The 12,722-nt window shown below is 31.6% G+C and overlaps 1 protein-coding gene and 1 non-coding gene across 2 annotated transcripts; both read right to left on the reverse strand.

Moving 5' to 3' along the window:
• Window positions 1–2,331: 2,331 nt before the first annotated feature.
• LOC112093889 lies at window positions 2,332–2,527 on the reverse strand. The gene has a single exon (XR_002903257.1). It is a non-coding gene; the product is annotated as a U2 spliceosomal RNA (small nuclear RNA).
• A 3,210-nt stretch (window positions 2,528–5,737) lies between these two features.
• On the reverse strand, window positions 5,738–7,552 carry LOC21399559 (mitochondrial import inner membrane translocase subunit PAM16 like 2). The gene is made up of 4 exons (XM_024173317.1): window positions 7,307–7,552; window positions 6,957–7,044; window positions 6,268–6,401; window positions 5,738–6,175 (listed from the first exon to the last, which is right to left on the reverse strand). Exons 1-4 carry the CDS (start codon window positions 7,307–7,309, stop codon window positions 6,050–6,052), a joined length of 351 nt encoding a protein of 116 aa, XP_024029085.1. The 5' UTR covers window positions 7,310–7,552; the 3' UTR covers window positions 5,738–6,049.
• Between the last annotated feature and the right edge of the window lie 5,170 nt (window positions 7,553–12,722).

Consider the following 12,722-nt stretch of genomic DNA (forward strand, 5'->3'; position numbering starts at 1 on the left):
CTTATATAGAGATCTCGTACTCATTAGAGCGACACAAGTGTTGAGAATTCCCTTTTGTGGCAAAGGGGGTGTACATATTATTGTTGGGAAATTATATTTGCACACACTAAATTTATTAATGTCCCCACCAAATCATCATTTATGTTTATTACAATTGTACCTATATTAAAATTACATTAAAACCAAATAATATACCCCACATTAACTATAAATAGTAGGAAATGTCTTCCGTCCGGCAGGCACTATTTACCTGACTGATTCGGCGGAAGACATTATACAAGATTTATGTTGAATTGTACAATTACCGTATGTAAATATACAAGACATATGATGAATTGTACAACTTGTCATACAACTTATACATCTTTACAATTGTACAACTTCCATATGCTAAATTGTACAAGGCATACGCTGAATTGTGCGTGTACATATACAAAACTTATACTTAATTATACATCTTTACATATAAATATACACGATTTATGAATTATACAACTGCCGTTTCAATCCGATAAATATTAGGTGCCGGTTTAAAGACTTTGTCATAAATAGTATTCATATTAATGAAAAAACAAACACCCACATTAACTATAATTAGAAATATAATTCAAAAGAATAAATAAATAATCCACATCTTTAGTTAACGCTAATTTCATCTTTCATACGAGATTCTTACTATGTCAATAATTTGTTCTTCTGTAATTCTGTTTTGTTGAAATGTGATAAAAAAAAAAAATTACTGCGTATTTGTTAATGTTCACGATGAGTGTTCTTGCTCTTGTTTAAAAATTCAAATATACTATCTTCATCAGTGATGTCAAAAGCTAATAATCAAAAAAAAATTGTAGAGCTATATTGGATAAAAGCAGAAATATTCGCTGAAGAAAACTATAACTCACTGAACAGAATAATTAAAAAATAAATAAAAAAGAAAGATGATTGATAAATAAAAAGAACAAAAATAATTGATGCATTACTATCATTTGAAATATAACAAAATTAATAGTTGAAAAGGATCATATTATTTTGTGAAATTAAATCAAGCTTAAGTTAGAGGTGGGTATGAAAGTAGAAAAGATTAAATTAGGTATTATAAATATAATAGCTATAAAAAGTTAGTTTTTTTAAATTTTATTAGAAAAATATTAATTACTGAAGGTATCTACAAATTTTAGGAGTACAAATATAACTACCGTTTGAACTATGTGTGCGCTACAGTACATTATTTCATATAGATCCTCAAAACTCCACATCTAGAGCTTTTATTATTATTATTATTATTATTATTATTTTCGCTAATGCATCTAGAGCTTTTATTGGTCATTAGAGATAAAGATTGTATCTATAACTAGAGTTTTTTTATTCTTTAAAAAAAAAAAAAAAAAGAACAACACTGACTCAATAATGTCACATCGAGACCAACCAAGACATGTATAATATTTTTCATATACACGTGAAACATTATTCGTACTTTATTTACTTTAATGTAAATTCAATCATCATATAGTCCAACACATATAATAATAAGTGTTATATGATTGTAAAAAAAAAAATTACGTATACGAACGAATGTTACACAAATAATATGAAAAAGTTACACTTGTCAGTCTGTATAGTTGCCAAACGAATGTTACACATATAATATGAAAAAGTTACACTTGTCACTCTGTATGGTTGCTGAACTTTACGTAATATTGAGACGTTTGTTTTTTATATTCACCATTGATTCTGAATCATGATTTATGGTTCTCTACAGTATTTTTTCTCACAAAAAATACACGTAAAACGAGAATAATTTTGAATTATAATTCTGAATACATAAATCAAACGTCTTCTAAATTTTTATTTTCCTTATTAAGTTTTTATTTTATTATGCAATCAAATTAAAGAAGGAATAAGAATTCGAAAGATAAACTATAAAAATGTTTTAGTTCTGAATTTTTAATCAAACATCACAAAATTTTCTTAAACCGTATTTATTTCTCATAATTTATATGAATTTTTAATCATTTCCCGGATTTGAACGCCCAAGGTAATCTGTAAAAAAGCTCCGTCAATCTTAAATCTTAAAAAAAAAAAAAAATCGTTAAATTCAATTATTACATTTTAGAAATGGTGACTATTGTTTTTCTTTTTCTTTGTCAAATATTAACATGAAAAACCTTTTGGCTTCAATTGACGTTAATGACTAAGAAAAATGCTACACACTCTAATCCCTCCATCAATTGGGCCTACATATAGGCAAGAAAAGGCTTGAACTAATATATTGGTGGGCCGCCTCCCATCAATTGGGCCTACATATTAGGCCAGAAAAGGATTGAACTAATATTAGTGGGGTGCGCCAGGCCCGTGCTTTAGTGCAACGCACAGGCGACGCTCGAGGGCCCCAGTAGCAAGCTACTGTGGTGGGCCCTCCCCCTAAAAAAATTAATTTAATATCATGTGGGTGAATCACCCACGTATCAGATATTAAACTGATAAGAACAGATACTACACTTGATCTTAGCCAAAAGGCCGAGAAAGGTATGATTTGCTCAGCAATTCCTTCCTTCTTTTATTGCCTCGCAAACCCGGCCCTTGCTTTTCACTTGGTCCATGTGGGACTCCGTCACTCCAATAATAACTCACAAAACCCCACCAGACAAATTCAAGACACGAAATCAAAAACAAAACAAAGCTCTTTTAATTTATTACAAGTTTAGTTATAAATATTAGAATTGTGGCAAAATACATGACTCTAATTTCGTTACAGCAAGGAGACCTATATATATATATATCTAATTTCATTACAGATATTAACTCTAGTTTCAAACATAATCATTACATTTTAATATCAAGATATTTTTAAAATGCCACGAGAATTAAGCATGTTATAATTTTCATAACTCCAGATTTAGGCATGCCTTATGGCCCATTTTTCATATACTCAAATCCGAATTATTAATTATGCTACAGTATTTTTCTTTTATAAAAAATTTAAATTTCAAACGTTAGACTCAAAAATTATGATTTGCGTATACCTTTTAAATAAGCCCTTATTTTCATTTATGAATGCCTAATAAGTTAGAATATGAGAAATCACCCTCAAATTACCAAGTTTCTTTTTGTCTCGTTATTTTTTAGACAATTGACACTTTTTTTTTTTTGGCCTAGGCGATTGAATTGATTGTAGGGTTAGTTGAGATTTTGTTCTTACGTGAAGTTGTTAGCACATTACTTTGACATGGTTTTTAGTTTGAATTTCTCACTGTGTGTGTGTAGGCTGTCATTGGATGTGATCTTCTCTTTAGAAATTTGTGATCTTCTCTTTTTTCCTGTTGAAATATTGTTTTTTTTTTTTTTCATATATGCCCCAAGTGAATTTCACACTTTTTTATTACTTCAATATAAAAATTCAGCATATGCCTCATTAAATTAGAAATCTAGCTCCGCTATTGCATATAAGTAGTAAATAGGTACTGGTTAGGTAAAGTCAGTAGTAAAAGAATTCTTTAAAAGGTTTACTTTCTAATTAATTAGTGAAAATGCTTTAAAAAGTTTAGTTTGTAATTAATTAATGAGAAGGGTAGAAATGACATTTTTCATCTCAAAAAAAGGCCTCAAGATATTAAAAAATGATTTCTGAAAACGTCCAGGTACCAAATCAAAATTATCAAAAATACAAAGTACTACAAAATAATTACGTTAAAACATAGGGGTATCAAATACGGTGCATATCATTTTTATAAATACATTGCTAATTTTGACGTGTTCTTCTCAAGAACGGATAGTAAGCATGATATGAGTAAATTTTAGTCCCCAACTTGGAGCTAAATTTGACAGTGTACACATCCCAATTTTAGAAAGAAAAGGATATTGTTGGGAACGTTTGGTAAGGGGATTCGTACCCTGATTCGAATCATGATTCATGATTCGCTACAATATTTTTTTCACAAAAAAATACACGTAAATCGAAAATGATTCTAATCTCATGATTTTAATCTATAAACCAAACGTCTCCAAGCTGATTTTTGTAACATCATTTCTGTTCTACAAGTAAGGCAAGAGTCCTTCCATGTATAAGCAATTTTAGGATAAAAGGTTTTAGTAAATATCATTTGTGTTAATGTCAAAGATTCGACAGAGAAATATATACTTGTGTGAGTATCGTACAAGCTTAAAGTAAGTATATGATCCTATAACGATGATGGATTGTTTTCCGTAATTCAGTGGTTCATAATAGGCAGAAATGTGATAGGGGTATTGCCACGATATGCAGCCAAATTCCTTGTTGTATCATGTCAACATCCAATATGTGCATGTAATAATTTTAAAATGGGATTTGGTTTTGGACTGTTGAAACCCGATTTATGCTTTTTCCGCATTCATGGTTTTACCACAAAAATGTTTCTCCTCTGTAGAAATCGTGTCAGGTGGATCCAAGCAGAACTTTGCTTGTTTTGGTCTATGGAATTGTTGATTTGACTTTGCTATTGTTTGCAGTAAACTAAAACTAATAAGTGGTTCGAAGTGCTATAATTGGTCAACATCCTCGCTTGTGGTGGAGTGCTGCAAATATTATGACATTTGACCAAGTTAACCACCCAAAGAAGAAGAGAGTAATATTGCAAGAGTAACCAAAGCAAAAGACTTTAATGGCGTTTCAGGTTTGATAGAGAGCTCGACAGAGTTCACCTTAAAAAGGCCGGTTGCTGTTCGCAGTGAATGATTGAATTTGAATAATTTGTGTCATCGTATTCAAAGTCTGTGTCTTGTTGCCTAATATTGGATGATGAATATGCTATTTCAGTTTATATTTCATGAACCAAAATCCAAGTACTTAAACCAAGTTTACCCCGTAAGTCTCCACCACTGGTATTTCCTAATCTCAAAAACAGGACCATTGTCACTGGCATCACTAAGTCAACCGTAGGTCTTTCTAAACTGTTTTTATGGATCCGTTTAGTTTACGCGTTCAAGTCAGTAATTCTAATTCTTTAGTCAGTAATTTTAATTCATTAGCAAGAACTTTGTGAAACAAGAAATTTTTGATTTTAAATTATTTGTAAGATAAAAAACACTGTAACATAATTAGAATTCCAAACGGGGCCTAAATGTTTCCAAAAGCTTTTATTTGGCCACAGCACATGTAGAATAGATTCCCAAATGGACATACATAGCTTGGAGCCACCTCACAGGGCAGTAACCCCGCCTCAGAAGGTGGTGGACCCCACCTGCGCTGGACTAGAGAACATTTTTTCATAAACTCACGGCTTTGAATCCCAAAATTTTTAAGAATCTCCCTTTGATATTTTCTTTCAGAAGAGGCACTAACCTTTCAAGCTTTCTTTGAATGTCTCTAATATGCTGCAAATAAAGGCCAATTATTGGTAATACCACTATGACCACATATCATTACCTTTATCTTTATGCTTACCAACCTCTACCATCTAAACTCATTTATGTCTTTACTACGCATGTTCTGGTAACAATAATAATCACTGTTATAACTATGCAAGTTACTAAGGCCTCGTTCACTTCACCGATTCGAGTTTTCAATTTTAGGTTTCTACAGTAAAAAACTCTCAGAAAATGTCACATCTAACTTTTTCTGCTACAGTAAAAAGCTCTCAGAAAATGTCACATCTCAGCTTGAATTGAAAACTCGAATCCGTGAAGTGAACGAGGCATATATGACTACACTATGTCAACCTATTATAAAGCTCGTTTGTATGCACAAAACAATATGCAACTTCAGTTTCCCAACATCCGTTAAAGATTAAGAAATAAATAAATAAATAAACAATGCACTTTGGTAATCAAATCCAATGCCATTATTAAGTAGCATTACCTGTACAAATAAATATTTGAGCTCAGTTTCTAACTACTGATTTGGTAAAACATAGAACGCTTTTTTTTTCAACAAACTTTTTAACTTGGACTAGAAAAGGGGTGGGTGTTAGAAGAACAAAACTGTTTGACAAAATCCATCTCCGAGGCACCAAGATGATGACATACTGATTGAACAAGGCAAGAGACAGAAATTGCTAATTAAGCCTTCATATGGTTCTCAACTAGGCGTAGTCTGACCTTTATCCCGGTACGCAGCCTCTAAACATTCTTTGGCCCTGTGAACCTTTGATTGAAGGTAAAAGCTACCATTCGTAGAATTCCTCTCAAATAAAGCGTCGTATTTCTACAAAGGTTATAAAGAAATACAAAAGACAAGTTACAATTTGAAGCTAAGCTTGGTCCATTCCATGAGTTAAACAAGTGTGAAAAACTAACCTTTAGAACATCCTCCCAAGCAGTTTCCTCCGTCAGGCCAAGAATCTGTCTAGCTTCTTGCTCTGTCATGACCTTGCTTCCTCTGCGAATTGCATTTTGTAATGTTTCTTGAGCAACGCCGGTTTTGTTGGCATCTGCAACAAACACCAGTATAAATTTATGGAGCATGGAAGTACGGACACATGACACACCCAAATCAATCGTAGTCACGACCGCAACGCAACAAAAATAACTTACTGCTAATCAACATTAAACTCTTTTAAGTTACTTATTTGTCACGGGCATTATTAAAACATGTGGAAAAAAAAAGAGCTTTTCAACAACTAACAAACAAAACACAACCTTGCACAATGAAAACCTTTCAATCAAGATTATGGTACAATTCAATGAATACACAAAGGCATGTTCCAACACCCCAGAACATAAATCAGAAATATAAGGAGGCTAATAGAGTATAAAAGCGAAATAACTGCGAAAATACAAAGCATTGACATCGCTAAAAGAACTCATTAATCTTGCACACTTCACATAGCCATAGGAACCTAAAGTATCACACTTTTTTTTCAAAAGAGCTTCCCAGCCCCAAAAAAAAAAAAAAAAAAATCAAAAGTGCGACTGAATCTTATGCTGACGTTAAAATTCAAAATAATAAAATAATAATATTATTAAAAAAAAAAAAAAAAACTTACTGGCAAGGGCTTGACGGTATGCTTGAACAAAAGCCCTAGCTAATACGCTAGAACCCATGACAATTAAATTTGCAAGAATCTTCGCAGCCTGTGAAAATATATATAACAATATTCATCAACAAAATTAGTTAAAAAATCAATCTTAATAAAAAGTGAGAAAAAATCCCAATTACTGTTTCAGTTATTACAAAACAATTAACCCACCTCTTCTCACAGACACACACAAACGAAAATAATTTTAACAAAATCATTAAGAGATTGCAATGAAAATTGATTCTTTAACAAATAATTCTTGGGCAAAACAATCAATTTTTTCAATTGTCGCTCAAAGAAGATCGGAACAAGCTTACCATAGCTGAACGGCAAAACAGCTCTTTGTTTCCCGAACGAGATTAGGGTTTTTTTTCTCTCTCGTAAGAAAAAATTCCTCGGAAAATTTAGAATTTTCCTCGATAAATTTCGAAATCAGATGTTTCTTTTGCTTTTGGGGAAATGATATCTGCTTTTGAATCAATAGAAACAACCAAGAAGACAAAACCGCCCCCTATATTATTTTTTAAAATTAATTGAACAATGTGATTTTTTTTTTTTTTTAAATTTCGTCAGCAATTCATTCCTTCTTTTATAGCCTCGCAAAGGCAGCCCTTGCTTTTTCACTTGGCCGATGTGGGACCCCGTCACTCCAATAACTCACAAAACCCCGGACAAATTCAAGACACGAAATCAAAAACAAAACAAAGCTCTTTTAAGCCCGTTTATTTCGTTAATTTGAGTTTAAAATTCAAGTTTTGTTATAGTAAAAAATTCTCATAAATAATTACATTTAATTTTTTTATTACAGTAAAAAATTCTCACATAAAATCACATCTCAACTCGAATTAAAAACTCAAATCAGCAAACTAGTTTAATTATAAATATTAGAATTGTGGCAAAATGCATAACTCTAATTTCGTTACAGCAAGGAGACCTATATATATCTAATTTCGTTCTAGATAATAACTCTAATTTCAAACATAATCATTTATATTTTAATATCAAAATACTTTTAAAATGCCACGAGAATTAGACATGTTATAATTTTCATAACTTTAGATTTAGGCATGTTTTATGGCCCATTTTTCATATACTCAAATCCAAATTATTAATTATGCTACAATATTTTTCTCTCATAAAAAATTTAAATTTTAAATATTAGAATCAATAATCATGGTTTGCGTATACATTTCAAACAAACCCTTATTTTCATATATATAAATGCCTAATAATTTAGAATATGAGAAATCACCCTCAAATTACCAAGTTTTTTTTTTCTCTGGTTATTTTTAAGACAATTGACACCTTTTTTTTTTTTTTTGCCTAGGCGATTGAATTGATTGTGGGGTTAGTTGAGATTTTGTTCTTACATCAAGTTGTTAGCACATAACTTTGACATGGTTTTTAGTTTGAATTTCTCACTCTCTATATATATTTATATGTGTGTGTGTGTGTGTGTATAGGCTGTGATTGGATGTGATCTTCTCTTTAGAAATTTGTGATTGGATGTGCTTGGATGTATATATATAAAATAGCCTTTTGAAATTTGTGATCTTCTCTTTTTTCCTGTTGAAATATATAGTTTTCTTTTTTTTTTTTTTCAATATATGCCCCAAGTGAATTTCACACTTTTTTATTACTTCAATATAAAAATTCAGCATATGTCTCGCTAAATTAGAAATCTAACTCCGCTATTGCATATAAGTAGTAAATAGGTACTGGTTAGGTAAAGTCAATGGTTCTTTACTACCTTATAACATGTAGAGATGAGAGGTTTAACATGATATTTGTTGATGGTTTTATGTTCTTTATTATATTGTTATGCGTCAATTTGTTATCTTGGTAGCTTTTTGTAATTTTTTTTTTCTATTTAACTTTTCCCTGATAGGTGGTTTTCTAAATGAAATTTGGGGTTTGATGTCGAAAGTTGCCTTAGGATCCTGCATATAAGCCCAATAACTGCAGCTTAGTCCAATAGGCAATAACCTACTTGTAATACTTTTCTACATAGTTTTATATTTTAGTTGTTTTTTTTTGTTTTGTGTGTGTGATAGAATTGGAACTAAAAGCAATTGGAAATGAGCTTCAGAATTCCATTGAGGTATTTGTCCCCGTTCATTTTGTCGATTTGAGTTTAAAATTTGAGTTTTTCTACAGTAAAAAGCTCTCAGAAACAGTCACATCTAACTTTTTTACTACAGTAAAAAGCTCTCACATAAAATCACATCTCAACTCGAATTCAAAACTCGAATCAGCGAACTAAACGAACCCTAATAATCTACAAGATTAGGGTTCAATAAATATAAGATCAAAAAATTACATTGCACTAAAAAGGAGGACTTATAGTGGTACAAGTATTTCATGTCTACTTAATCATTTACTCGTACTATTTGTAGGTATAGAAAAGGATAAAATTTTCTTTATAATTGATACATTCAGAAACCAACTCTTAGAAAATTGATTTTCCTCTTCGTAAGCGAGACTTCCTTCATTTGAGTTCCAAAAGTGATGAAAATAAAGAACAAAAGATAAGAACTCGGGAGAAGACAAACTCCTAGTTTGATTAGTGGGAAAAGTCTACAACGACATCTGAAAATCTGTCGTTTTTCCATTTCAGGCACCAAATTATACATGAAACTTGAAAGTCAACCCAAAAGCAATACGACAAGAAGTACTAGAAAACTTGGCCAAGGACTTGCCTCCAGTTTACTCATCCATAGTCCAACACTCCGACCTCTCAAATCTCTCTCGTGGGCCTCAAGCCTCCATGGGACGTCCATTTTGGTAAAGTCAACAAGAAAAACGTTGCGGTCGCAGGGGATGCCATGCACCCCATGGCACCCGATCTTGGCCATAACGAGTGTGCAGCGCTGGAAGATGCTGTCGTTTTGGGGCAGCACATTGGGGACTTGGTTCTCAACAAACGACATGTCGTTGGAGAGAGCACTTGCCTAGCCTTTGAAAAATCTGCCGAGAAAAGGAGGTGGAGAACGGTTGGAATGGTGGTTTTAAGCACTTTTCTATGTGGGTTTGTGGAACAAAGTGGGTGTGGATTTTTTTATGGAGTTCTTAAGGAAGATTATGGGGTTTGATTAGCTTTTCTAAAAATGGGTTTTTGGTGTTATGCACTATGATTGTGGTAGGCTTCCTTGTGATTTGAATTTTGATGCCCAAAAGGAAGAATGATGACACAATAATTAGGGCATGTTCTTTTGTCCAAAAAATTAAAAAAAAAACAACTCAAGTTTCAATTTTATTTAAATTCACGTTCTTTTAAGTTTCAACTTTATTTAATTTTACTCAACTTTATTCAAGTTCTAACTTCAACTCAAGTTATAACTCAAATTCAACTCAAAAACTACACTCAAGTTACACTCCAAAAGAACAACTCCCTTAGTTTCTTTCATGTTTTAGTGGACGTTTAGTTTATGGATTCAGAATCATAATTCAGAATTATTTTTAATTTACGTGTGTTTTTTATGTGAGAAAATACTGTAACGAACCACGAATCATGGTATGAATGCACCAACTAAACGCACCTTTATTGTTCATTTTCAATTAAATTAAGGTGTGTAGTTTGATGCCAATGTAAGACAGTTGTTAGTTCATAAACATTATTTTGGGTATTTCTAACCACTTTGAGACAAACTTGAAGATAAGGGTGGCAATTCGTGTCACGTGTCGTGTTCGTGTTGTGTTTTGATCATTTTTTTAAAATTTTCAGTCAACCTGAACACGACCCGTGACACGAAATTTTTTAAAAACCGCGACACGAACACGACACGACCACTTTACGAGCTGACACGACACGACCCGAAAATGACCCATGACACGAAATTGACCCGTGAACCCGAAATTGACACGAAAATTGTATACTTTTATTTAGTTTTTTACATATTAGAAATAACTTAAAATTAATAACACACTAAATTACAATAACATCCATTGAAATTAAGCAAATAATAGTATAAGATTTTGAGTATAACTATCATGATATCACAAGTTCATAATAAAATTTAAAATATGAAATGAAAAATATATGTATTTTTTAGTTTTTTACGAGTTTCGTGTCGTGTTCGGGTTAGGCGGGTCCAACCCGAAATTGACCAGTATTTTTCGTGTCAATTTCAGGTCGACCCAATTCTGACCCGAACCACTTTTTTCTCAACCCTAACTCGCAAAATTCGTGTCGTTTTCGAGTCGTGTCGTCGTGTCGTGACCCATATTGCCGGCCCTACTTGAAGGAGGTGACCAACAAGAGGTTTAACACACTTGTTTTCAAATTTCAAGTTGAGTGGAGTAAAATGGATATGAGTTTGATATCCTCGAAAAAGAAAACAAGATTTGAGTTTTTATAATCTTCTTTGTAGGGGCGGAGCAACATTCATCTCAGTACTGCATGTAAACTCGGTGAGTTTTTTATTTTTATTTTTTTTAACAAAGGAATATATATTTCAAAATCACCAATAAATTCTATTGAAACACCTTAGGAGATAACACGTGCACCATATTCCAACAAAAATCCTATAATAATAATAGACAGTGATAAAAAATTATTTAGTATCTTTACTCAATAAAAAAGGTTATATGTACGTATACCTTCATTTAAATTTCATGAAGAGAATTCTCCTAGTTTTCCATGAAGAGAATTCTCCTGGTTGCGTGCTAAATTTCTATTGTAGCTTCTTGTAGCATTTTATATTACACATTTCGTCCTTATTCATTTCATGTCTTTAATTATATTATTATAGTGTTTCTCTCATATAAATTTAAATTTAATTTTTTTATTACAGTAATTTTTTTTATATGTAAAATTCAAGTCATGATTTAAGTTATACAAATGAATACTATATACCCCCAACAAGACCAAATTTTTAGTTTCTCAAAATTAGGGTCCGTTTAGTTCGCTGATTCGAATTTTTAATTTAAGTTGAGATGTGACTTTATATGAGAGCTTTTACTGTAATAAAAAAGTTAAATGTAATTATTTTTGAGAGTTTTTTATTATAATAAAACTCAAATTTTAAACTTATATTAGTGAAATAAACGGGATCCGAAAAGAAAACCTTGCCAAACAAGAATCTTGTCATCTTTTCCAAGCAAAAAAGAATATTGTCTTCTTTGCAAGCGGCGGTTAATCGGACCTCTATTGTTTTATCTCTATCCCCTTTCGAGGAGACAAGGACTCGTGTCAAACAAACTTGAGCCGTCCAAATACGACTAAAAATTTGTATGCAGAAAATCTGGAACTTTGTAGAAGTGCTCAACTACTTTATTATTATTGTTGTTGTTGTTTGCTACCAAAAGTACTTTACTATCACTTTTATTATTTTTTTGATATTAAAGTACATTATTTTTTTTTTTGCTAAAAAAAGTACTTCATTATTTGGAAAAACTACATCGACCCTTATATATATATATATATGTTAAATTACAATAGCACCCTTTTGCCAAAACGTTTTAAGTTAGCACTCCCTTGTCTTCATTTTGTTAATTTTGATATCTAGTAATCAAAATAATTAAACAATCTCAACCATCAATCTACTTGTTGCATTGATTTTAGCCCTCTTGATAATATCATTTTATCACCATTAGAGTGCAAGTTATAGTTGTGAGTGTTCAAAAAGCACTCAACATATTTTTTATTAACTAAATAAGGGTAAAAATATCACTTTAGATCCTAAATATATAGCTTGAATCATTTTCATAAAAAAGTGAGGTGGTTTAAACTAA

The sequence above is a fragment of the Morus notabilis genome, unplaced genomic scaffold (genome assembly GCF_000414095.1).
Source record: "Morus notabilis unplaced genomic scaffold, ASM41409v2 Scaffold1225, whole genome shotgun sequence".
Classification (NCBI taxonomy): Eukaryota; Viridiplantae; Streptophyta; class Magnoliopsida; order Rosales; family Moraceae; genus Morus; species Morus notabilis.